This window comes from Ovis aries, chromosome 16, assembly GCF_016772045.2.
Source record: "Ovis aries strain OAR_USU_Benz2616 breed Rambouillet chromosome 16, ARS-UI_Ramb_v3.0, whole genome shotgun sequence".
NCBI classification, from domain to species: Eukaryota; Metazoa; Chordata; class Mammalia; order Artiodactyla; family Bovidae; genus Ovis; species Ovis aries.
Window position 1 is genome coordinate 30,679,790 of NC_056069.1, and position 23,487 is coordinate 30,703,276.

Here is a 23,487-nt window from a genome sequence, read left to right on the forward strand (position 1 = left end):
CTTACATGCTACCTTGCTACCTCAATTGCTAGCAAGGGCAATTGAAAAAGAGAAAACTATCATATTCCAAAGAATAGTACACTGCTCTGTCTACAGGGTTGCCAGTATTTTTGGAGGGGTTGAATGAAGGTGAAAGGAAAAAACCATGAAAATGATTTTCAAGCATAGCCATTTAACATCATAGTGTGTATATCCCTTGAAGTTTGTGAATGGGAAGACAGCTAAGAAAATGTCTCTGAAACTCTCATTTTGAAAATCAAGTTTGTGTAACAGGACAAGACATGTGGTACAAGTCTATGAAATTAGATCACATAGCCTAGTACCACAGACATAATTATTAGCGGCTGTTTTTGTCAACTGGCAGGTTACAGAAACAATAAAAAGAGGAGCTGATGATGATGAAAGAGGAAGGGCATGAAATGGTTTTACTCTTCTCAGTAGCTTTTAACTCTCAACTTAAAGATTTTGTCAAACTCTCCAGACTTCAAGTGTTGACTGAGAAGCAAAGAGGGATGAGATGGCTTTTTGTTGGCTGGAAGAATAAAGATAGGATCTCCTATCACACCAGCCAGAAGGCTGTTAAGCACTCAAGATGAAAACACTCAGGGTTTTAGAGTCAGCAAGCAATTGTTTATGTTTGGACATTTGCAGCAGACCTCACTACCTTAACATCCTTGACCAAGTTTTTGAGGTAAAAAAAACATCCAGGTTATCGACTGAGATATTGGACTTTGTGGTAAAGGGATTCTTTTTTTTTTTTTTTTTTTTACTTTTAAATAGGTTCCCATGATTGTACACCTGTGAAGGGAAAGAAAACAGAGAAATCTTTGGTTTTGCTGTGATTGAAGCAAATAAAATTTAGTATGAAAAGATGGAGGAGAACAATTTAGGCTTCGGATTCCACTTTACTCTTGACAGTGGTTCTTTATGTTCAGTAGATGGCTTTCATACACAGAAAACATCAAATACTTGTCGATGTGATTTTCATAGGATTACATTTGGTAATTAGTCCCTCAAGGTACCTGTGCCTTACTTTGTTGATTGTGCATCCAAAAATAATGTGAGGCATCAGTCTCCAGGATAGAGACCATGCTGAAGTTAGAAGACAAACTGGGGCAGGATGTTGGGGTGCAGAGGGTGCTGTGTTTCTCTGTATTCCTGCCATGGAAGGTGAAGATGAACTGGCTTGTGATTTTACCCCACTGTGTAACCTATGGAGAGTTGGCATGCTCAAAGAGAGAATACTTGCCAATGGAGAAGAGCTTTCTTTTCCTCTTTCCAGAGAAAAATAAGTTTGCCAAAGTTGAAATTGGTACTTTGCACGTGAGTTCCTTCAGATAAATTACTAATTTGTTCCATGATTATATGTTGGATACCTGTTATGGGCTAGGTGCTGGCAGTACAGATGTGGCCCATTTGGAGAAATAGAAGAGTCATGCTTTCAAAAAATTAAAGGCAAGCTAAAGCTCTTCCTACCTCCAGCCAAAGGCATTATAGTTCTTTCTTCACCATAGTTCTTATCTGCATACTGAACTTCGCCTTGACATGCCTAGTCCTTGTATCAAAATGCATAAAGAAAGAAGTCCAGTTCCATGGTGACTGTAACCTATCCATATGTGAAAATTTCCTAAGAGAGTTCTAATCCTGAGTTCCATGTCCATATTCTGCCATAGTTTAATCAAAAATTTCAAGCTTTTCAGGGCATGGCTAGTTTTTAGCTCTTTGAAATTTAAAAAATTGTTTTTCTAACTGGTTTATTTATATAAGATAGATATATGTTTCTTTTCATTTATCTGTTAAATAACAGTTACTATGAAATATATATCATCTCATGGCACTTGAATTTCTGAGTCTGTTTTGGTAAAATATAGAAGCATCAAATATATGCCCTCATAAATCATGACTCTAAATTTGACATATATTTGGACATGATTTATAAAAATTCTTATATGAAAACAAATAAACAAGGTTTACTTTGAATTTTTCCCAAGAATAATATACAGTGAAATATTTCAGGGTTTGTACTAAATCAAATTATATTACAATCATGTTATTTTTTCTGACCTTCTTAAATTAGTGGGAGAAGAAACATTTACAATAGAATTTGAATGGTATGAAAATGTTAAATGTTGATCATTCTTTATAGATGTTTCCAGTAATTTATTAACCTGTCTTGCTTAAATAACAATCAACCACTTTACCTAAATGTGTTTTGCCAATCTGATGACAATTTGACTAATTATTTTCAAATTTGCATTGTCTTTTTAAACTTCTGTTTTTCTCTACCTATATCCATGCACTAAAATTTTACTCACCATAAATTTTATAAATTATTTTATTTCTGTTGAATTTAATAATTATTTGACAAAACAAGCTAGTCAGAATTGAGCAAACCCATTCAAATGCTTCCTTGAAATTTAGTATATGAATTAAGTAATATCATGAGTGTTCATCTTGGGGGAAATGTTTTCAGATTTCAACAGATAAACATCAAGTAGAAACAGTTCTTCAAACTATAATATATGGAATTTTATCTAGCTGAACTGAAGGATACTACAAAGAAGTTTTTGTTTTGTTTTGTTTTGTTTTGTTTTTTAATGTACCTGTTATTTACTTTTTTCAAGTTTTGGCCACACCTTGTAGCATGTGGAATTTTAGTTCCCTGACCAGAGATCGAACTCATGCCCCCAGCATTGGCCATGCAGAGTCTTAACCATTGGACCACTGGGAAGTCCCTACAAAGAAGTTTAAGTTAACTTTTATTTGAATGTTTTTTCCAATTTTTTAAAGATTTTAACAATTTGGGATAAAATTTAATTGAATAAAATGAGCTACTTGCAATTAGCATGGTTTAGATATGTATTTTAATGCAAAATATACAAAATCAAGTCAGTACAGTAATTTTAATTCAGTAGTTTTTCTCTATTAACTTTTAGTTTTGATTTTCTCTCTTTTTTTGTCCCCTGTAATTTGGATACAAGAAAGCATATCTTATATGCATGAAAACTTAAGTACATAGTAGTTATAAGCTATCATCTGCACTTAAATACTGAACATTCAGTGTGCTTCATTCAGAACGGTTTACTAAGACTTGCATCAATATGACTATGAAACAACACTTGTCTGAAAAGCATATATATTATACATACACACATTATATATTAGTCTACTTATTTGCCTCTCGACATTTTTTAAAACTCTCTTACAAGGTCCTGCTGATTATTTGGGACCAGCACCTACATTTAATGTTCTCTTAGCTGACAGTTTTCACTTTCAAACCTGGATCAGATAGTGTTTTCATTTAAAGGGTGTGTGTTCCTTCTCAAAAGTATACTATTTTAAACCAATTTAAGCATTGGTTTTAAAATAAGATGTATATTAAGATAATCCCTGGTCTTTGTCAACCATGGGAAAACATAAATCATGTGTCAGGTAAAATTTATCCTGTCTAGTAATACCTTTATAGATAGTCTGTTAACTTAAGACAGTGAAACAATAAAAGTAGAGTTTCAAAACCCTTACATAATATTTTATCTTACATGTATAAATACAAAGAATAAGAGAGGATATATGTTGGGTTCTAATATCAATGATCAGATGCATCTCACTAAAGGAGTAATAATCTACTCCTCAACATGGTGAAGGTATATCTGTTCTTAAAACATCTCTTCCTAGTCCAATGTTGCTTTTCCCATGTTCTGTCTGACTTTTATGCTCATTTTTATGTTTATACTGTCTCAAAATACTCTTTTTAAGTACCAAGGAAATCCCTTATATTGATTTCTATGAAAGTATTCCTTCCAATGTACTCTGCAAAATACTGGCTGTGTGCATTACTAGTGACTAGTAATGAGTGTGTGACGCTGTCTTCCTCTATTTCCAACCTGAGAGAAACCTGTTTTCTTTGTCAGTTGTGTGGAAAATAACAGGGCATTTTCATGAACTTTGGAGATGAAATCACTTCAACCTTAGTAAATGGAGAAGGAATTAGCAAACCACTCCAGTATTCTTGCCTGGAGAACCCCATGGACAGAGGAGCCTGGCAGGCTACAGTCCACGGGGTCGCAAGAGGCGCACACGACTTGGCGACTACACCACCACCACTACCACCTTAGTATGTGACCAAAATAAATCAGTCCTTTTGGTCAAAACCCACAGAACCATGACCTTCCCTGAGTATCTTGATTAAAGTTTCCCTTTTCAGCAGAAGCCAGAATTCTTTATTGCAATATGATGAGTTACAGATATGCATAATTTTATATATGACAAATGAATCAATGTTTTAATTCAACAAGTATATATAAATAGGTAAATTTTTTGCATAATCAAATAAAAATCTACATACTAAATAGTCATGTTTGTATTTCTTAGTATTATAACTATCCACTATCTAAGTAACTATGGGAGGAATCTTTGAAAGAATAAAGAATCATTATATACTATTCCATATCATGCAAAAGCTTTATTAATTTACAAAATACATGTTCAAAGTGATGCATGAGCTTGAACTCTAAAAATTGTTGTACAGTAAGTAGCTTAAGTTACTCAGGGCTGTTTTAGCTAATTTGTGAACACTTCAATGCATCAAGTGAGACTATTTCTTACTAGAAATCCAACATTAAGATGTGCTCTACTAACCCATTTTATTCTTTTCGTTAAATTGAGGAAAAAATATATTTAGATATTACATTTAGTTGTATTAAAGAAAATTATTAAATTTAGTAAATGTGATGGGAATTTTATAAGAATAACTGTAGAGTAATTATCTATATTGACATGGTGATCATTTAGCAAAATATGTCATGGAACAATTCCTCTAATCCTTTATGTTGGCTTTTAAATTTTTTCTTACTTTATAAATAAAATGCAGTGGTCAAGCTCAACTAGAATGAATTGTTTCTGTGTAATGAGTAAGATAAATTAGTCTATAAAACATTAAGTAGATAGAAAACTTTTGCCTGGCTGCCAACAGTTTTTAAATGTTTATAGGAGCTTCATGTTGTAGTAGAAAGAACTTGTACTAACTATTTATTTCAGGCTCTAAGTAATCTTTTAGAGGTGCTTGGATAAGTCCCTGTATATCCCTAGGTCCCCTGGTGTCATCTATTACAGAAGGGAAAGAGATAAACCAGACAATCTCTAGATTTCATCAAGCTCTTCTCTGACTCTACAATTTACTAAGACCTAGCTTTTTCTTAAGCCTTAAAGGACCTGAACTTTCCTCACAAAAACAAATGACATGAAGCTTTCTTATTTAGTAATTTTAGCCAATTTTGAGGCTTTAAAAGCTTTAAACTAATCAGAAGTTTTGTTTGAACCAAAAATATTTCTCAAAATAATCTATGATGCTTCATCTGGGAGGTGAGAGAAGGGAATATCACATTTGATATGCTTACCAAAGCCTCCTTATTGTAATAGATCTAATTTAGGGAGTTGGCTGGCCTTTTCTAGTGCATAACATGTTTCTAGTATTATTTTGCATTGTCTGTAGATTTATCCAGCAGTAGTAAGATTGCAGTGATTGTCCTTTATTTTCATATGGTTGGTATTTAGACCACCATTTCTACATAGAATGACGGACTTTCCTTCCCTCCAATGCTCAGTAAAGAGACATAAACCACATGAGGTTTCCCTCAGGCTTTTCCCCAAAATGTGAAATGTAGGAGACATGATAGAGTAGGGCCAAAGAAGGATGTTATTGGATGCCCAGGCAAGAAATCAGGAATTCTAACACTTAAGAATTTTTTTGAAGAATTAATTTACTAAAGGAAGTGGGGGAAAAATAAAAAATAAATAAATAGCTTTATAAACTTTATATATATTTTCTGACAGAGAAATAAAGTTTACCTTTCAAGAAGAAATATTTTCCATGTTTACTCTTTGCCTTATTTTGGCTGTATTACCTACCAATCAAATGAATCGTGCTGGATTTTCCTGAGAGTATCTTCAGTCTCCCTTTCTAAACTCTTTCTGTTTTATGCTATTTCCCACCATTTATTCCATTGTAAAATGGGATCCAGTGTCAATTATCTTGGGTCACAGCAAATGACTCAAACATGTAAGTATTTCCAGTGTTCTTTTTCCAGGATTACTGGCAGTTGGGAGTAGAGCAAGGGGCACACAAGCTTTTCTAGGTCTTTATTTAATGCAAAATTAGGCTTACTAGGCTTACTATTTTTCCTCATATTGCAAATTAGTTTAATTTATATCAGTACTTGCTATGGACAATACTCAGGAATTTCAAATAAATTCTTATCCTTAAAAACATGTAATTTATCTCATTATCGATCTATCCTAAGAACACAGAAGGTAATATCTGAAAACACAAAATATTAATAATTATCCATGTCCTGATACAGTTCAATAAAGTTAAAAGAACAGCCAAAAAACCTCTGATAGTGAGGAAAAATCTTAGAAAATATTAAGTTTACTAAATCTATTGATCTAGCACAGTGTCATGCAGAGCCACGTTAGATGGTCATCTGCAAATATTTATTGACTTATGATCAATATGGAAAACTTCAGAGTCATGTTTCATTTGTTGTAAAAATACCATAATGAGATGAATCTTTAACACACTTTAACATTTATTTATAACTAGGGAATAAAGTGTCTAGATTGTATTATTTCTGATACGTTTTTGATGTTAGCTCAGTGACAGTGGTTAAATTACAGCATAAGTCAATTAAAATATAGCTTTAAATTGAGAAATGTTTTAGAATTTGCCACCATACTCATCAATCAGACCAAGCTAGTCAGAGTTTAGCCTCTGACTTGAAGTACCAGGTGAGAATGTAAAAGGTCATTGTGTGTTGTAGCAAATTGACAAAGGTATATTTCATTATATTACATAGGGGTGGTAAGGATTTTCTGCTAATGTAGGTTCTGTTTCTGTCTGCAATTCTAAAAGAATGTCAAGGGTATTTGAAAGAACTGTGGCTGATAGAGAAACTAAATATCTCTTTTGCATTATGCTGAAAAGGCAGCCAGAGCCTATAATAGGACAAGCTGGACCAGCTTTAGATCAATGAGCAGCCCACTCTGGTATCATCCCTTTAAAGGTAGTGAGATTATTTTAGAGGGTGGGAGATCAAGGGGATCCCTACAGATCTGTAAGAATTTCATGGCCATCAACACAATTTTAAGGGAACAATACAATCATTTAATTCTTAGAGTGCCCAATGTCAACACAATTACCCTATGAAAATGCCTATAAAATACTTCTTTAGGAATAGTTTAAGGCACTTAAGTTTTTTTGTTTGTTTGTTTGTTTGTTTGTTTTTAATTTCTATTTTTACTTTATTTTACTTTACAATACTGTATTGTTTTTGCCATACATTGACATGAATCCACCACGGGTGTACATGTGTTCCCAAACATGAACCCCCTCCCACCTCCCTCCCCATAACATATCTCTGGGTCATCACCGTGCACCAGCCCCAAGCATGCTGTATCCTGTGGCGGGCATAGACTGGCGATTCGATTCTTACATGATAGTATACCTGTTACAATGCCATTCTCCCAAATCATCCCACCCTCTCCCTCTCCTTAAGTTTCCACCAGCATTCCATACCCTTATTGAGGAGAAGAAAATAAAGATTCTGCTAATAATGTTGTTATAAGTCAAAAAACTGGCCACAGACAACAGTATACTATATCTGTTTGTAAACTCTAAATCCACATTATCTCACTTATGCAGACATTGAATCCCACACCTATCAAAAACAAGCAAAAGAAAAACCCAGTACTTCTTTCCACATTCTTTAACAATTTGCTTTGATGTTGTTACCATTATTTTGCAATTTTATTTCTCTGCATGTGTTTCTATCAGAGTCCTGCTCTGTCTCTGAATGTGAACACTGTGTGGTTCTGGGACCAGCAAAATCAGCACTGCCTGGGAAATTGCTAGAAATTTAAAATTTCTGGTCCTACCCCAGATCTCGGAGAAGGCAATGGCACCTCACTCCAGTACTCTTGCCTGGAAAATCCCATGGACAGAGGAGCCTGGTGGGCTGCAGTCCATGGGGGTCGCTGGGAGTTGGACACGACTGAGCGACTTCACTTTCACTTTTCACTTTCACTTTTCACTTTCATGCATTGGAGAAGGAAATGGCAACCAACTCCAGTGTTCTTGCCTGGAGAATCCCAGGGATGGGGGAACCTGCTGGGCTGCCGTCTCTGGGGTCGCACAGAGTCAGACACGACTGAAGCGACTTAGCAGCAGCAACCCCAGATCTACCAAATAAAAAATCCAAAACATCTGTGTTTAAACAAGACTTCCAAATGATTCTGGTGCAAATGCTCAAGTTTTAGAACTACAGGTGTAGTTCTGAAAAACTAGTTAACTTGGCACCATTCTGACTCAGCAGACAGTAAATCCAGTGTTCACTGCCTGGCATGGCACTAGTGCTAAAGAACCTGCCTGCCAATGCAGGAGACATAAGAGATGCAGGTTCAATCCCTGGGTCAGAAAGATCCCCTGGAGAAGGGCATGGCAACCCACTCCAATATTCTTGCCTGGAGAATCCCATGGAAGGGGAGCTTGGCAGGCTACAGTCCACGGGGTCTCAAAGAATCAGACAAGACTGAGCACGCACGCATACACACACACACAATCTCCATATATGAAGAAGGAAATGAAAGAACATGAAGATATAGGGGCCCCAAGTTTTTTTTTTAATAAAGTTAGAAACTTTAGTTATCAAGAAAATTATTCTATATGGAAGTGAATCCCTTTGTGCAGACTAAATGGTATGCTTGTCTAAAATACTTTTGAAATCTAATAATCAAGTGTTTGCTAGAATATGGAGAAAAGTATCTAAATAGATAAAACAACTTTTATTGTTGTTTGTTATAATTTGCCTAAAAGTAATATTAAACATTTACATTTTATAATTCACCAACTTTTCCTTTGAAGCATACATTTTGGCACATCATCTAACTTTTATTTTCATTTTATTTGGATATGGAATTACTAATTCATCTCAAGATTTTACAAAGATTACTGTCAAACAAAAAATATATTTAATACATATCCAGATTTTATCTAATCAGCCAGTAATGGACTAACCACTTATGATTTATTTGTTCATTCAATAAATACATATTGAACATACATTATGAACTATATACTTTTCTAATAATTTTTTTAAAAAGATCACTATGACTGCTATGATTCTTTGAGTAATATACACAATTAAGGAGATAGACCCAGAGTGATCCTAAACTGAATACCATATTTGGAGCCAGTTAGGCTGAGGCCCATGCTATTGGGTATGGCCCATAATCTCAGAGAAATGCAGTATAAATGTGATAACAAGCCAAGGAGGTCTATAGGTTTTTCTGTAGTAGGATATAATAGATCTGTCTGGGCCACTGAACAATTCATGGGAAAGAAAGAGACAGGTTTAGTTTAGAGAGGATGGGATTTGTGTAACATACTAATCATGACATGCTTCAGCACACTGACTAAAGCTATCAAACTACATATACAGCATTATGATCTATTTTGTGTTAAAATGTTTAGAAAAAAATTATACATGACTAATTCTGAATTCATAAGTCTCTGACATTTATTGAGCTGCTTCCATGTTTCACAAATCATATTTTGAAAAGTCCATTCCTCATCCAGGAGAGCATCACTTCTACTCAAGCAGAACCCTTACATGTACTGAGTGTCCCCCACAAAGTGCAATCAGTGGGGAGACCCCACAGCGGCTCAGGTACGCACCGAGCTCTTTCCGCTCCTCCATGCCTTTCATCACTCATTCACTTTTCTCCCTCTAAAATATTCCCCTCAACCTCTCAGTTCCCACCTATTAAAATCCTACCCCTTGAAAGATTCATCTCAAATACCAACCATCTTCTTCAGGATGACTTCTTTACTAAAAACCATGGCAGCATATTTTATCTCTAATAGAGCACTTAACATATGTACTTTGTGTTGTAATTACTTAAATTTTTCCTATCTTTATCCTAACCAGTTTTAAAACTCCTTGCAGGTCAAGATTGTGTCTCATCTGTCTTTTCATCCTCCATAGTGACAGCTATCACAAGCCCTGCACATGGGTGCTTAGTACATGCTAGCAGAGGATAAGACGGTTGGATGGCATCACCGACTCAATGGACATGAGTCTGAGCAAGCTCCAGGAGTTAGTGATGGACAGGGAAGCCTGGCGTGATACAGTCCATGGGATGCAAAGAGTCGGACAGGACTGAGACTGAACTGAACTGAATATTCTAGCAGAATTAATTTACTCAAATAATCTCCAGGATTGATTTATATATGCAAGCTCTGTTTAGCCAGGAGAGGATAATCAGATTTCGCATCCATTTTTTGCATTTCACTGCCCCCTTGTATATATCCATTCTGTTATTAATAAATCACTTTTACTTTCCTTTTCCTGTTATACCCATGAAAAGTTATTTAAGGAGAGAGTTACCATCTAGGCCAATAGCTTGTGTATTATCATGGACCAAAAAGAGTAGTCTTGGCCCAGTGTAATTGCTGGAGAAAAAACAGGTTAGATGCTTCTTTTCTGGAGATGGATGAGAGACAGAAGCTGGGAATAATGTTTCTGAATGGCTGCATCCACAGATTGACAACTCAGTGATTCATTAAAACATAACTCTTGCCCTAAAGTTAAAAAAAAACTGATTTACATGAAAATTATGATGTCCAGATTATTTCCATTTGGAGTTCATCAGTTTTCAAAATCCTCCCCATTACTACAGCGATGCTGCACCATTAGGTAGAATTTGCCAATTAATAGGAGCTAATTTTTTTGTCACAATAACTCTTCTTAGATTATCAAACTTGATTAAGATTTCACATATCACTCAAAATAAACCATATGTTGCTATTATTTACTTGAAGGAATTTTTGCTTTAAAATTAGCTTTTTCTATTGATGCTTTTGAACTGTGGTGTTGGAGAAGACTCTTGAGAGTCCCTTGGACTGCAAGGAGATCCAACCAATCCATTCTGAAGGAGATCAGCCCTGGGATTTCTTTGGAAGGAATGATGCTAAAGCTGAAAGTCCAGTACTTTGGCCACCTAATGCGAAGAGTTGACTCATTGGGAAAGACTCTGATGCTGGGAGGGATCAGGGGCAGGAGGAGAAGGGGATGACAGAGGATGAGATGGCTGGATGGCATCACTGACTCGATGGACTTGAGTCTGGGTGAACTCCGGGAGTTGGTGATGGACAGGGAGGCCTGGGGTGCTGCGAATCATGGGGTTGCAAAGAGTCGGACGTGACTGAGTGACTGAACTGAACTGAATATGTTCTTTAAACTGTTACATATTTTTAGATAAAATATTTCCTATTTGCCAGAATCCTTGGAGTCAGTAGAAGATGGTTGATACCTTGACTCTAACAACTCCCCACCCTTACTTCTTACAGCTTCCTGCCTTGTTTCTCACTTTCCCCTAGGAGGCTGTCGAATTGGCATTCAATTTTGCATTAAAACATATACCTGTAGAACAATAAGTTATTAATGCAACAACTCTGAAACATACTTTCCAAAAGTATTTTGTAGGCAAACTTGATCATCCTTAATAAAGAACAGAGAACATGGGAGAGATTCTTTCTTAAAAAATAGACAAGTCCTTTAGACTTGAAAGTTTAGAAAGTCCCTCGCACATTCAAAGAAATGCATAACAAGTCATTGTCCTTTAAGCACAAGCTGGAATCAAGGTTGCTTGGAGAAATATCAATAACCTAGACATGCAGATGACATCACCCTTATGGCAGAAAGTGAAGAAGAGCTAAAGAGCCTCTTGATGAAAGTGAAAGACAGTGAAAAATTTGACTTAAAGCTCAACATTCACAAAACTAAGATCATGGCATCTAGTCCCATCACTTCATGGCAAATAGATGGGGAAAAAATGACAGACTTTATTTTTTGGGACTCCAAAATTACTGCAGATGGTGACTGCAGCCATGAAATTAAAATATGTTTGCTCCTTGGAAGAAAAGTAATGATCAACCTAGACAGCATATTAAAAAGCAGAGACATTACTTTGCCAACAAAGGTCCTTCTAGTCAAAGCTATGGTTTTTCCAGTAGTCATGTATGGATGTGAAAGTTGGACTATAAAGAAAGCTGAGTGCCGAAGAATTGATGTTTTTGAACTGTAGTGTTGGAGAAGACTCTTGAGACTCCTTTGGACTGCAAGGAGATCCAACCAGTCCATCCTAAAGGAGACCAGTCTTGAATATTCATTGGAAGGACTGATGCTGAAGCTGAAGCTCCAATACTTGGGCCACCTGATGCGAAGAACTGACTTGTTTGAAAAGACCCTGATGCTGGGAGAGTTTGAAGGTGGGAAGAGAAGGGGACGACAGAGGATGAGATGATTAGATGGCATCACTGACTCAATGGACATGAGTTTGAGCTGGGAATTGATGATGGACAGGGAAGCTTGGTGTGCTGCAGTCCATGGGGTCACAAAGTGTTGAACACAACTGAGCAACTGAACTGAACTGAACTGTCCTTTACCCACAAAATTATCGAATTCTGACTTACTGATATATGATATATCCAAAAGTTTATTTTCAGAACTCAAAAGAACTTAAATCATCCAGGTCTTCCTCTTTGTATTTTGAAGCATACTGAAGCTTTTCAAGCTTGCCCTAACTGATTATAGAGTAAGAAAAAAGGTTAACTGATTGATGAATTCTTTGAATATTGTGTTCCTATTTTGTGCAAAACAGAAAGAAACCCAAGAGTTTCTGAGCATAAATACAATCTACCATGTGCAGTGCACTCTCAGAAATAATCAGTCAAGGATTTGCCAATATTTATTTCACCAGAACATTTTTGCTTCTGCCAACTCAGTCTGTTACTAGAGCTTAATTCTACTTGTTCTCATTTAAAAACTTTAATTCTTTGCTGAAATCAACCTTTTTCATTCTAACGATTTCCAGTTAAAAAGCCAACAAAGGGCTTATCATATAATTTACTGATAGTACTTACTTGCCTTTTTTGGCAGGTAAAACAAATAGCAGCCTAAATATTTGTCCCAGATTCCTATCATTGCCTTGTTCTATATCCTCTGCTTGTGACATAAATAAAGCATATTAGATTCCCTTCCCTGAGACTCAGACATCATCGTCCATGGCATGCCAAATCACTGGGAGGAAAAGCACATTATTAAGTTGTTAAAGACTGTTATCTTGATGAGTCATTTTGTCAGTTGTTTTTCCAGCAGAATTCCCTTGTGGAAACAGGAAAGAAGCAAGAAATCTGATGGAGAGGCAACACAGTCAGAGACAGAGGCAAAAACAATCTGAAAGTGAGAGGACATAGGTATTGGGTCCCTCATAATTGACCTATGTCACTTTCTCACCTCGTGTGTAAGTTATAAAACTTCAGTATCATCATCCAGTTTTTCATCTGTAATTGAGAATAATCCAGCCTCTTAGACGACCATTGTGAAAATTAAAGAAATAAAGTAAAAAAAAGTACTTTTTAACATGTGCAAATAAATGTATGTGTTTGTCCTTTGAGGACAACTACTAGCATAAGGAATGGGATATCAAAAATACAAATACTGATTTAATATCTTGTAATAACCTATAATGGAAAAGAAACTGAAAAACACACATGTACATGTGTAGTTATTTCCTTCCCCAGGGGATCTTCCCAAACCCGCGTCTCCTGCATTGCAGGCAGATTCTTTACTGTCTGAGCTACTAGGGATGCCCAAAATAACCTATAATGGAAAAGAATCTGACACACACACACACACACACACACATATGCATATATATTGTTGTTGTTCAGTTGCTAAGTCGTATCTGACTCTTTGCAACACCATATTTATATGAATTGCTTTGCTGAATACTTGAAAATAATGTGACATTGTGAAATCAACTACACTTCAATAAAGCAAAACAGAACAAAAGTACAGATAGTGTCTCCCTCACTCTTCACACTCTTTCCTTGTTTGAGCTTGCCAAAAGAAATCTGTCTAGCTCTATTAATAAGGAGGTGTGCTGTGTTAGGTCACAGGCTTCCTATAGGATATAAGAACAGAATCGTCTACAGCATGTAGTCTGGTGCAAGTCTCTCTAATGATGTCAGCTTTGCTCTGGGGCATGAAAGCCCTTCTACTGGCCATGACATGGCTTGTCAGCATATGAAGAAAGAAAAACAGGTGTCCGTGTCTAAAGGACACTCTTTGTTTTTGGGAAAAGTATAAGCACACAATATGCTGACCACATTTAGGATGGTGTTTCTAATGATAGGAAGTACAGGATAAATGCTAACTTATATCAGCTTTCTGATTTTATAGGCTAAGCCAGTGGGAATTTGTGTGTCTTATTCAGGATTTACCTAGCCTGTTGAAGAAGAAGTTTCAAACTCTGTGACTGTTAGAGGAAAACTTTCCTATCATAATAATTAAGAAAGCACTGAGCTCTAGGCAACTTCTAATTGTTTTATATGTACTCTCATTTAATCCTCATAAAACTAGAAAGGTGGGACTAATATGCTGCTCATTTTACAAATGGAATTGAGACACAAGCAGTTCAGTGACTTCTCCTGTGGCCATTCACTAAGTGCAAAGCCAGGTTTCATATGCGGTCTGGATTCAGAGGCCTTTGCTAATCACAGTGTACTTCTCTTTCCTGAGACAGTTTTCCCAAGAGTTTAAAAATAAGAAGCAGGTATAATACCTGGGGTCTCTTTGCCTAAGCTAGTGCGGCATTTTAAGTAGATAGTTTACCTGCCAGCTTTTAAGAGGAAATTATCTTTAGATGTACTAACCAAAACTTGTGTATTAGGAGAAAAGATCTCTTATCTATCAGTTCCCAGTTCCCTTAGTTTTTCATTCTTTCTAAGAAAAAAAGAAACTAAATCTTTCAAAAGTACTGATGGATTCTCTCCCAACCCAGACTACTAATTCTGCTATTTTAAAGACAATGTGGACATTGGGATTAGTCTCTCTGTATTTTAGAATGTCAACACATTTGTGAAAAATAAATTTATCAGTTAAATACAGCCAAGAGATTTAGTTTATCTGAGTCCTACAAAGAAGAAATAGTTTACCAGTGTTTTTACAGATTGAAGTAAATCTGACATATTATTGACATATGTTATAGATTTAGTTTAATACCATAGTACAGATGTGTGCTCTGATAATTTTTTTGTGAAATCTAGGCTAAGATGAGTAGAGTTGTTTCAATATTTATAGGGTTGAAAATGCAGAGTTAGCAAAGGAAGTATTTTAATTGAAACAATATTTTCCCCTATATGCTCAGAGTAAAATGCAGGGGAATTCATTTAGACTATTTTTTTTTTCCCATATAGTGACTGTGTTTTTAGGCACAGTGAAAAAGGTGTGTTTCCTGCCCCTCCCCCCATCTTTTTGATTTTGGAACCATTAAAAATGAACAATAGCTTCTTCTGACCTTTATTTCTTTCAATTAAGTATATGTGACTCTTTAAGTTCAGCCTTTTTAAATTGTATGTTTTAGGTATCCTGGAGATAACTTCAGTGGAAATCGGAGTTGTTGCTGTGAAAGCTATTAACAGCAACTATTATTTAGCCATGAACAAGAAGGGGAAACTCTATGGCTCGGTAAGTATTCTGCTTTTAATTGAAAAATCCAGTTCAGTAAATTATTACCATAGTTTTGCAATGTTTCCCCAGACATTAAATAGCTTTGTTATCATTCTGTTGCTAGTAAATAGAACCACAAAGGGCTGGTCACCAGGAGTTTCAAGGGCTGGCAAGGCAGCTCTTCCAACTCTATAATCCCCTCTGTTGTTCACTCATTAGTCTACCACACAGGCTGGCACTCATATCAGTCAAAGTTTTGAATGCTAATATTCTGAATATTCTGAGCTAACCAGTCAGACTCTCACGGAAGCATTTGGCCAAATTGCCATGGATGCTGCAGACAACTTGAAGAATCACTGAAAATAAAGATCTTGGATTGAGCAGAAAACCACATGCTATATATGTTTGTGTGTTACAGCAAGAGATAAAACAGGGGCATAAGTGTTTTGTATTCTGTTAAAATCTGAAATGGAGAGACAAGTCAAGAAATTCATAATTTTCTGTGCTGTTCAGTCGACTTCAAAATTTTATTTATCTGAACAATAATTATTAATCCACTGATGGAGCTGTTACCCAGCCAGTGCTTTGGGTACATACGCCCCTGTGGTCCATAGCAAGTATCAGGGAATATTACTTTAAAATGTGTAAATAAACTTGTTTTGTTGATTAGTATAAGGATGACTGCAGTGCCTCCCTAGGGCCAGCAGCTCTCAAACTTGAGTGTCAGAATCACCTGGTGAATTTGTTAAAACACATTCCCAGATTTTCTGATTCAGTTAAGTCTGTAAGACTTTGCATTTCTAACGAGTTTCCAGGTTTTACTGATTGGTACCCCCAATTTGAGAATCACTGGAAATTGGTCCTGTCATTGGTCTGGATATACAATAGCTTTGTATTTCATTCCTGTAAAACCCACTTATAATTGGAGAATCAGGCATATTTTGGGTCAGTTTCTTTGATTAGAGTAAATGCTCTTTGAGTGAATGGGTCAGAAAAATTTTAGTTAAAGTTTTTCATTGTCTGTAGCTCTACTACTGAACCTAGAAAACTAATGGACCATTTAAAAATGAGGCTCCATTTGGGGGTTCAGAGCATAACCACTTCGGAGATATTCCTGTTTTTCTTTTCAATAAACCTGCAGAGGTCCCATCCCTCCTTAATCTACTATATCAGAATTACTGAGCAAGAGGTCCAGGTGTATATTCTTTGAAGACATACTAATACACAGTCAAAACCAATGCTTTAAAGTAAAACCTAATAAAAATTTAGATTGAGAGCAAGTATAAAATTTTTAATTACAATAACAGATTAAAATGATTTTTAATTGATAAAGTATGCTTCTTTTAAAAAGTGACATCAAGGAAAAATGGATAACTGTCAAATGTCCTAAAAATATTTAGTACTTTTCCTTCCATTCCCCCACTTTTTCTTCTATTCCAACACAGCTCATGCCCTGAGTCTATGCCTCTTCTTGAGCTCTAAGGCCTGTGACTTATTTCATTCTCTACTTCTAACGTAGATGCCCAGTTGCTTTCTATCACATCATACCATGTTAATGATCTCCAATGGCATTTATCAGATAGTTCTCTCAATAATGTGCTTGTTGTTGGCTGTCTTCTCAGAGTAGATTGTGAAATTTGAGAGGAGAAGGTTTGCCTTGTCCCACATGATTTTTTTCAGCACTTGGAACCGTACAATAAACAGATAGTACAATGCATAAACCTAACTACCTCTCCAAGTAGTTTAACTCATCACAGCTAATACACTCCACTTTTAGCCTGTCTCAGAAATGAGCTCTTTCTCTAACCATTGTGCACTGTTTGTTTCTATTTTGCGTTACCACCAAGAAGAGTAAAAAAGCATGCTTTTTCAAAACTAAATTAAAAATCTACTAAAATTCAATGTCTTATTCAGGGTAGACTAGGACTAGGAGCTACCAAAATTATTCATGAGTACATGTTCTATATAATTCTGTATGGACAGAAGAGCCTGGCAGGCAACAGTCCCTAAGGTTGCAAAGAGTCAGACATGACTGAGCAACTAATTTTCATTTTCACTTTTCATCAGGTAACAACTCTTGTAATCCCTCTGTATTTTTTCCAGACAATTTCCACTGATTCCATAGCCTTCTTGAAAATAGCAATTTGGTAAAAGCCCAAAGTGATTGATTAAACCAACTCTATAAATTCTATTCTCTTAAATACTTTCCTTGATTCCCTTTTGGGAAACATATATCTCCCTTATATTTTCATTATTTGCCTTCTGATCAATGTGTCTATTGTATTATATTGTATATCGAGTTTTCTCCTGACTGATGGACTTAAGTAAATACTGATAGATTATAAAACTGAATTATATAGAATAAGTGCTTATAGGGCATGGTTTAAAAACTGAAGAAATTTCCCAGGTAATCCTGAGAAAATCTAAAAATCTTTTTTTAAACTATCAAAACTCTACTTTTGAGATCTTGCTTTAGCCTAGATTTTTTTGAAAACCTTTAATATTTATTATTTACCTAAATGCTGTAAACAACTATAGATTCCTAGGTCTCCTCCAGAGATTCTGATAGAAAAATTTGACCAATGGTATAAATATTCAGTGGTCTAAACACCAGAGATGAGGAGTCTGATACAAGTATAATTCACTTTCAGAAACATTTCTCAATAAATTAATTTTTAAGGAAAAATAAATTTAGCATCCCTTCATACTTTTTTATATATAGCTCCATTTCAAATATAAATTCTTCCATAGTCTCTAAACTATACCTTCTTTATTGAAAAAATATAATTGCTCATGTAAAAAATCCTCTTTGCTTTTAAATCCATATAGTTTCAGACAGACTAGGATGAATTAAGAGAAAAAATAAACTCAAATTAAGAATTCAGATCATCTCTAATGCATAATATTTTGTTATGTTAAAATCATTACCTTTAATAATTTACCTTTTCCTCTTACTTTCAGCCAAATAAGTCATCACTTGAACATTACATTTAAATATTCTTTATAGAGGAGAAACATAGAGGATAGATTCCAGAAAACAAAGCTTAAACTGATAACATTAAACTATACCTACTCATTATGGTTCTGATGATGTTCAAAATTAGGATCTACTCTGCAGAAAACTTGAATTATTTAAATATACACATAGTCAAAATTTCCAAAAGTCCTGAAGTGAGAAATACTGAACTGCAGTAGAGGTTTCAACTGAAAGATGCCTATAGTCTCCATATATATATAGATATAGATGCCCTTGGTTTCCATAGAGAAGATAGATCCAGAAGGAAAAAAGCCCGAGTTCCTTTTTAACTGCTTTAGATTGGATATAAAGGAAAAAGAATATTTCTAAAGTCAGAGTTTTGAAATTAGTAAGGTATCTCCTTTTTGCTATTCCCTCCTGAGAGAAAATCTGGATTTCTGCAGTCCAGATTTCTAAAATGAATGAGATATCAATCTTTGTCACAAAAGATCCCCTTAAAAAAACTTTGCCATTTGAAATGAAGCCAAATTCCAAAGTGGAATTTCTCAGGGTTCAAGTCTTCAGACTTATACTATATAAGCTGTTCTAGTTACCAGATTTGTAGTTTCTCTGACACAGGAATTCATAAAGCAAGGTTGTCTCATGTCCTACTGTTCAACTATTCCTAAACCTCAGAATAAAATTGGTCAAAATTCCAAGTTATGGAAAATTGTGAATAATTTACAAAATTGAGAAATCTGGTATTTGGAAAAGAAAAGGATATCCCCCACTCCCAGGGTCTCTTGTTTATCTGGAGCTATTGTGGTTTTAAGATCTGCTTTCTTAGCAATGTATGTATATTTATTGTGGATTTATAGGTAAATAAAATTTGCAAACTTGATAAGCCCACCTTTTCCCTGTAATTCTGTTTTTCCCATGGAACCTCAATTATTACTCTGAAAAAGAAAAGGATGATAATAACATTCTTTATTATTCATTCATCATAAACATTGTTACTAGAATGCTTGTTTCTTAATAATCATTCTAGGCACTTAAACATGTCGTACTCAAAGCACATCAGCTCCTTAAAAGGGCCCCAAATGTGGTTATGGTGATCAATTAAAGTAAATCATGTGCCTTCTAATGTAGAATGTTTTGTCCTTTTGTTTTACTCTTCTGTTGTTGATGTTTTGTATAAGCACACAACTTATGTACAGATGACAAAAGCAAATAAAACCCAGAAAATGGAGTTTTCTGGATGGTTTGTGTAAAATGGAGCCAAGTGTCATCACCACAGAAATAAAAGATTTTCTTTTTCCCTTGCAGAAAGAATTTAACAATGACTGTAAGCTGAAGGAGAGGATAGAGGAAAACGGATACAATACCTATGCATCTTTTAACTGGCAGCACAATGGGAGGCAAATGTATGTGGCATTGAATGGAAAAGGAGCTCCTAGAAGAGGACAGAAAACACGAAGGAAAAACACCTCAGCTCATTTTCTTCCAATGGTGGTACACTCATAGAAGAAGGCAGTGTTTGCAGATGCAGTATAACCAAAGGCTCTTTATGAGGCATAGTTGGTATTCTTTATGAAGACAGTACTTCACAAGGCAAAGACACACTGCAAATGTCTGCTTGCTTGAAAGAAAGGAGGCCTTTGAAGGTTTTTGTACTCTCTACTGACATACGATGTTCTCTTAATTAGTTCTGTGTCCTGCCTTGTGATCACAATATAAACAGATCAAATGGATGGAATTTATTCCCAAGTGAACAATATTGTGGCTGAGTTTAGGGGTTAAGTTTTTGTTTATGTTTTTGTTTTTATCCTCTGAGATAGAACTTAAAGGACAAGGAACAATCTGTTGAATGATCTTCGGGAAAGTTATTTATGGAATACGAACTCGTATCAAAGACTTTCATTGCTCATTCAAGCCTAATGATTCAATGAGCAGTAAGACATGCAAGCATTTACTGGAAAGCACTTGGGTCATATCATATGCACAACCAAAGGAGCTTTGCGTGTGACGTCATGGAAGAATCAGATAGGATTATAAAATATAAACATGGTAGTGTAAAACTGTTCTAACCAAACAAATAGTAATGGTATGCTTGTGCATTCTGCCTTCATCCTTTTCTATTTCCTTCTAAGTTATTTATTTAATAGGATGTTAAATATCTTTTGGGGTTTTAAAGAGTATCCTCAGCAGCTGCTCTCTGTTTTACCTTTTCTATTTCTTTAGCACACCACATGCATATTCATGACAAAGTGTTTTTAAAACTTGGCAAACACTTCAAGAATAGGAAATAAAATTGGGGAAAGAGTGTGAGTGCCCCATGCGCTGTCTGTTGAGTTCATCTGCACTTCTGCCATAAGAACCATCCACAATAAACATGACAATACTACGACATGGCCTGAGTGAGAGATATTTGCCATCATTTTAAAACATACCTCACTCCTAAGGCTTCCTTTCCTAAGCAATAGACCAAAAAACCAAATTCTTCTCTTTTAATAAATCAGTGGGCCTCCAAAAGTACAGTAAAAGAAAGAAAATTAATTGTCAAATATGTTTTAGTAGCATAGGCTCATTACTTACTAATGATTTTTTGCCATATGTCCCAGTGGTAAATGATGAAGAGGCTGTCTGCCTATATAAGAACACTTTACAAGTCTCACATAGTGTATCTCTCCCACAGGAACTATCAAGGAATTTGGTATGAAGTGCAACCCCCCTCCCCCACAGGGGCTTAAACTGAGCAAATATATCCTGGTATATGTGTAACTATATGCTGAAATTTGTTCAAATGGTATGATCTAGTCTTTGCAAAACCAAATAAAACTTATTTTCTGTAAATTTTAAGAGCTTTGGAAGGTTCCATAATGTAACCTTATTGAAATTCATTTTGTTAGAGCAGGTATAGAAAACAGTACAGAAAAGCATACCAGTCATCATCACATTGTATTCCACTAAATAAATACTTAAACCTTATTTGCAGTGTCTGTAGTGATTTTTAAAAGTGTAGAAAAATACTATCTGTTCTAAATACTTTAAGTGATAACTATAAGATTATACTGATACTGCAGTTTTATCTTAATATTTCTTGTTTTGAAAAGGTCTGTTTATTTTTATTATTTGACACAGTATTTTGGTACAAAGGAAAGACTTACTAAATGTGTCTTTTTACTAAAGTTTAAGCTCTAGAAAGTCTGGTGTTTTATCATCTTCTCTAATAACTTAATTGTGTCGATGCTTAACCAGCACTTCCAGTTAATCTGTTATTGAAAAATTAGCTTTATTAAGAAACTTTCCCATAAAGTAATTCCATTAAAGATCATATTTTTTTCATTCCTTAAACAAGTTGGGATTTCAAAGGAAATGCATTTGAGGCAGAATGTTTTGGCTTATGATAAACTTGCATTTTTATGGTACTTGGCTTCCAACTTGCTTTTTGACAAATGGGATTCTAAAAATGTTTAATTTTGTGGTTGGAATCTGTGTGTTAAAATTTAATTGGTAACTGAGTCTGAAAGCTATACTGTAATGCATTCCTATGAGAACTAGATTATCTTTGTTGTTTTATTTTAAAATAATAATTGCACCTGACACATGAACATGGACCACCCGCAACCAAAATTAAATGTTTGGTGAGACAAATATAGTATTAGATGACCATGGTAACAGCAAATAGGGCACAAACTGGATTCGTATTTCACATAGCCATTTAGATTACCAAGAGACTATGTGTAAACAGTCATCATCTTAGTACTCAAAACACTAAAACAGCTTCTAGCAAAATATATCAAAGCTTGCAGAAGCCAAAAATAGAAAACATCTCCTATACCTCTCCCCTGTCTCACCCCCAGAATAAACACATGGACAGAAAAAAAGATAGAAACAGTTTGGTAAAGAGTAGTGAGATTCTCCTGCGTTTAAAATGGCATATTTGCTTGATGTGGAGATAGAATTCTGGTCCCCTTGCAGCTGGATTGTGCTACTGAAGGAAAAGCGGCTCCAGTCCTGAATTTTTTTTTTGTTTGTTTGTTTAATCATGAGATTGGTAGTTCTGCCTCTGTAGGAAGTGTGAGCCCTGACTACAGTGTCAAGGTGCATCAGCCACAAATGTGTATCCATCTGAGTGTTGATTTCAAGGAGACTCCTCATAAAGATATAGATTCCCTCCCTCCTCCTACCTCCCAAAAGGCTGAACAGTGTATAGTATGTTACATTTAAATAAATCAATAAAAATACTGGGTAAAGAAAATAAAAATATTGTCCTTGTTTGTTTTATTAGCCTAAAACTATACCTGGTAATTAAGAGAGACGCTCACGTGTTGTGTGCTTGGCAGGATGTGGTTAAATGCCCCACAGCCCCAAACAACAACAGAAAAAAAAGTCACTTAAACATTTGTAAGGTTTCTTTAATGCTTTACATGTGTGAGTCAGCTATCCTTACTCTAATAACAACCAAATGCTTTTCGATTTTTTCTAAGTATTCAGGTCCACCTAGTTTACACAGTGGATAAAGAAGGATGAATTGAAAACAAGGATGGCTTGTGAAACAATGAAAGACTTTTGGAGGAAAGCCAGGAGCCTGCAAAATCTGATTTCAAGGGGATGGAGTAAGCCAATGAGTTTGATTTGAAAAGTAGAGAGAAAAAAATACATAATATTGCAAGTTGGGGCCAGGATCCAAGCAAGGTTGTATGTGTGTGCGCGCGTGCACGTGTGTGTTAGTCTCTCAGTTGTGTGACTTTTTGTGACTCCATGGACTGTAGCCCACCAGACTCCTCTGTCCATGAAATTCTCCAGGCAAGAATACTGGAGTGGGTTGCCTTTCCCTTTTTCAGGATATCCTTCTGATCCGGGAATTGAACCCTGATCTCCCACATTGCAGGCAAATTCTTTACCATTTGAGCCACCAGGGAAGCTCCAAGCAAGGTTATGACACCATTTAAATATATC

At 35.5% G+C, this 23,487-nt stretch overlaps 1 protein-coding gene across 1 annotated transcript in view; it reads left to right on the top strand.

The window, feature by feature from the left end:
• FGF10 (fibroblast growth factor 10) overlaps positions 1-20,848 on the top strand; it is a 96,422-nt gene extending 75,574 nt beyond the window's left edge. Inside the window, 2 exon segments of the mRNA NM_001009230.1 lie at positions 15,484-15,587; positions 19,852-20,848. Of these exon segments, the coding sequence (NP_001009230.1) occupies positions 15,484-15,587; positions 19,852-20,049 (302 nt within the window). The 3' untranslated portion in view covers positions 20,050-20,848.
• Positions 20,849-23,487: the final 2,639 nt, after the last annotated feature.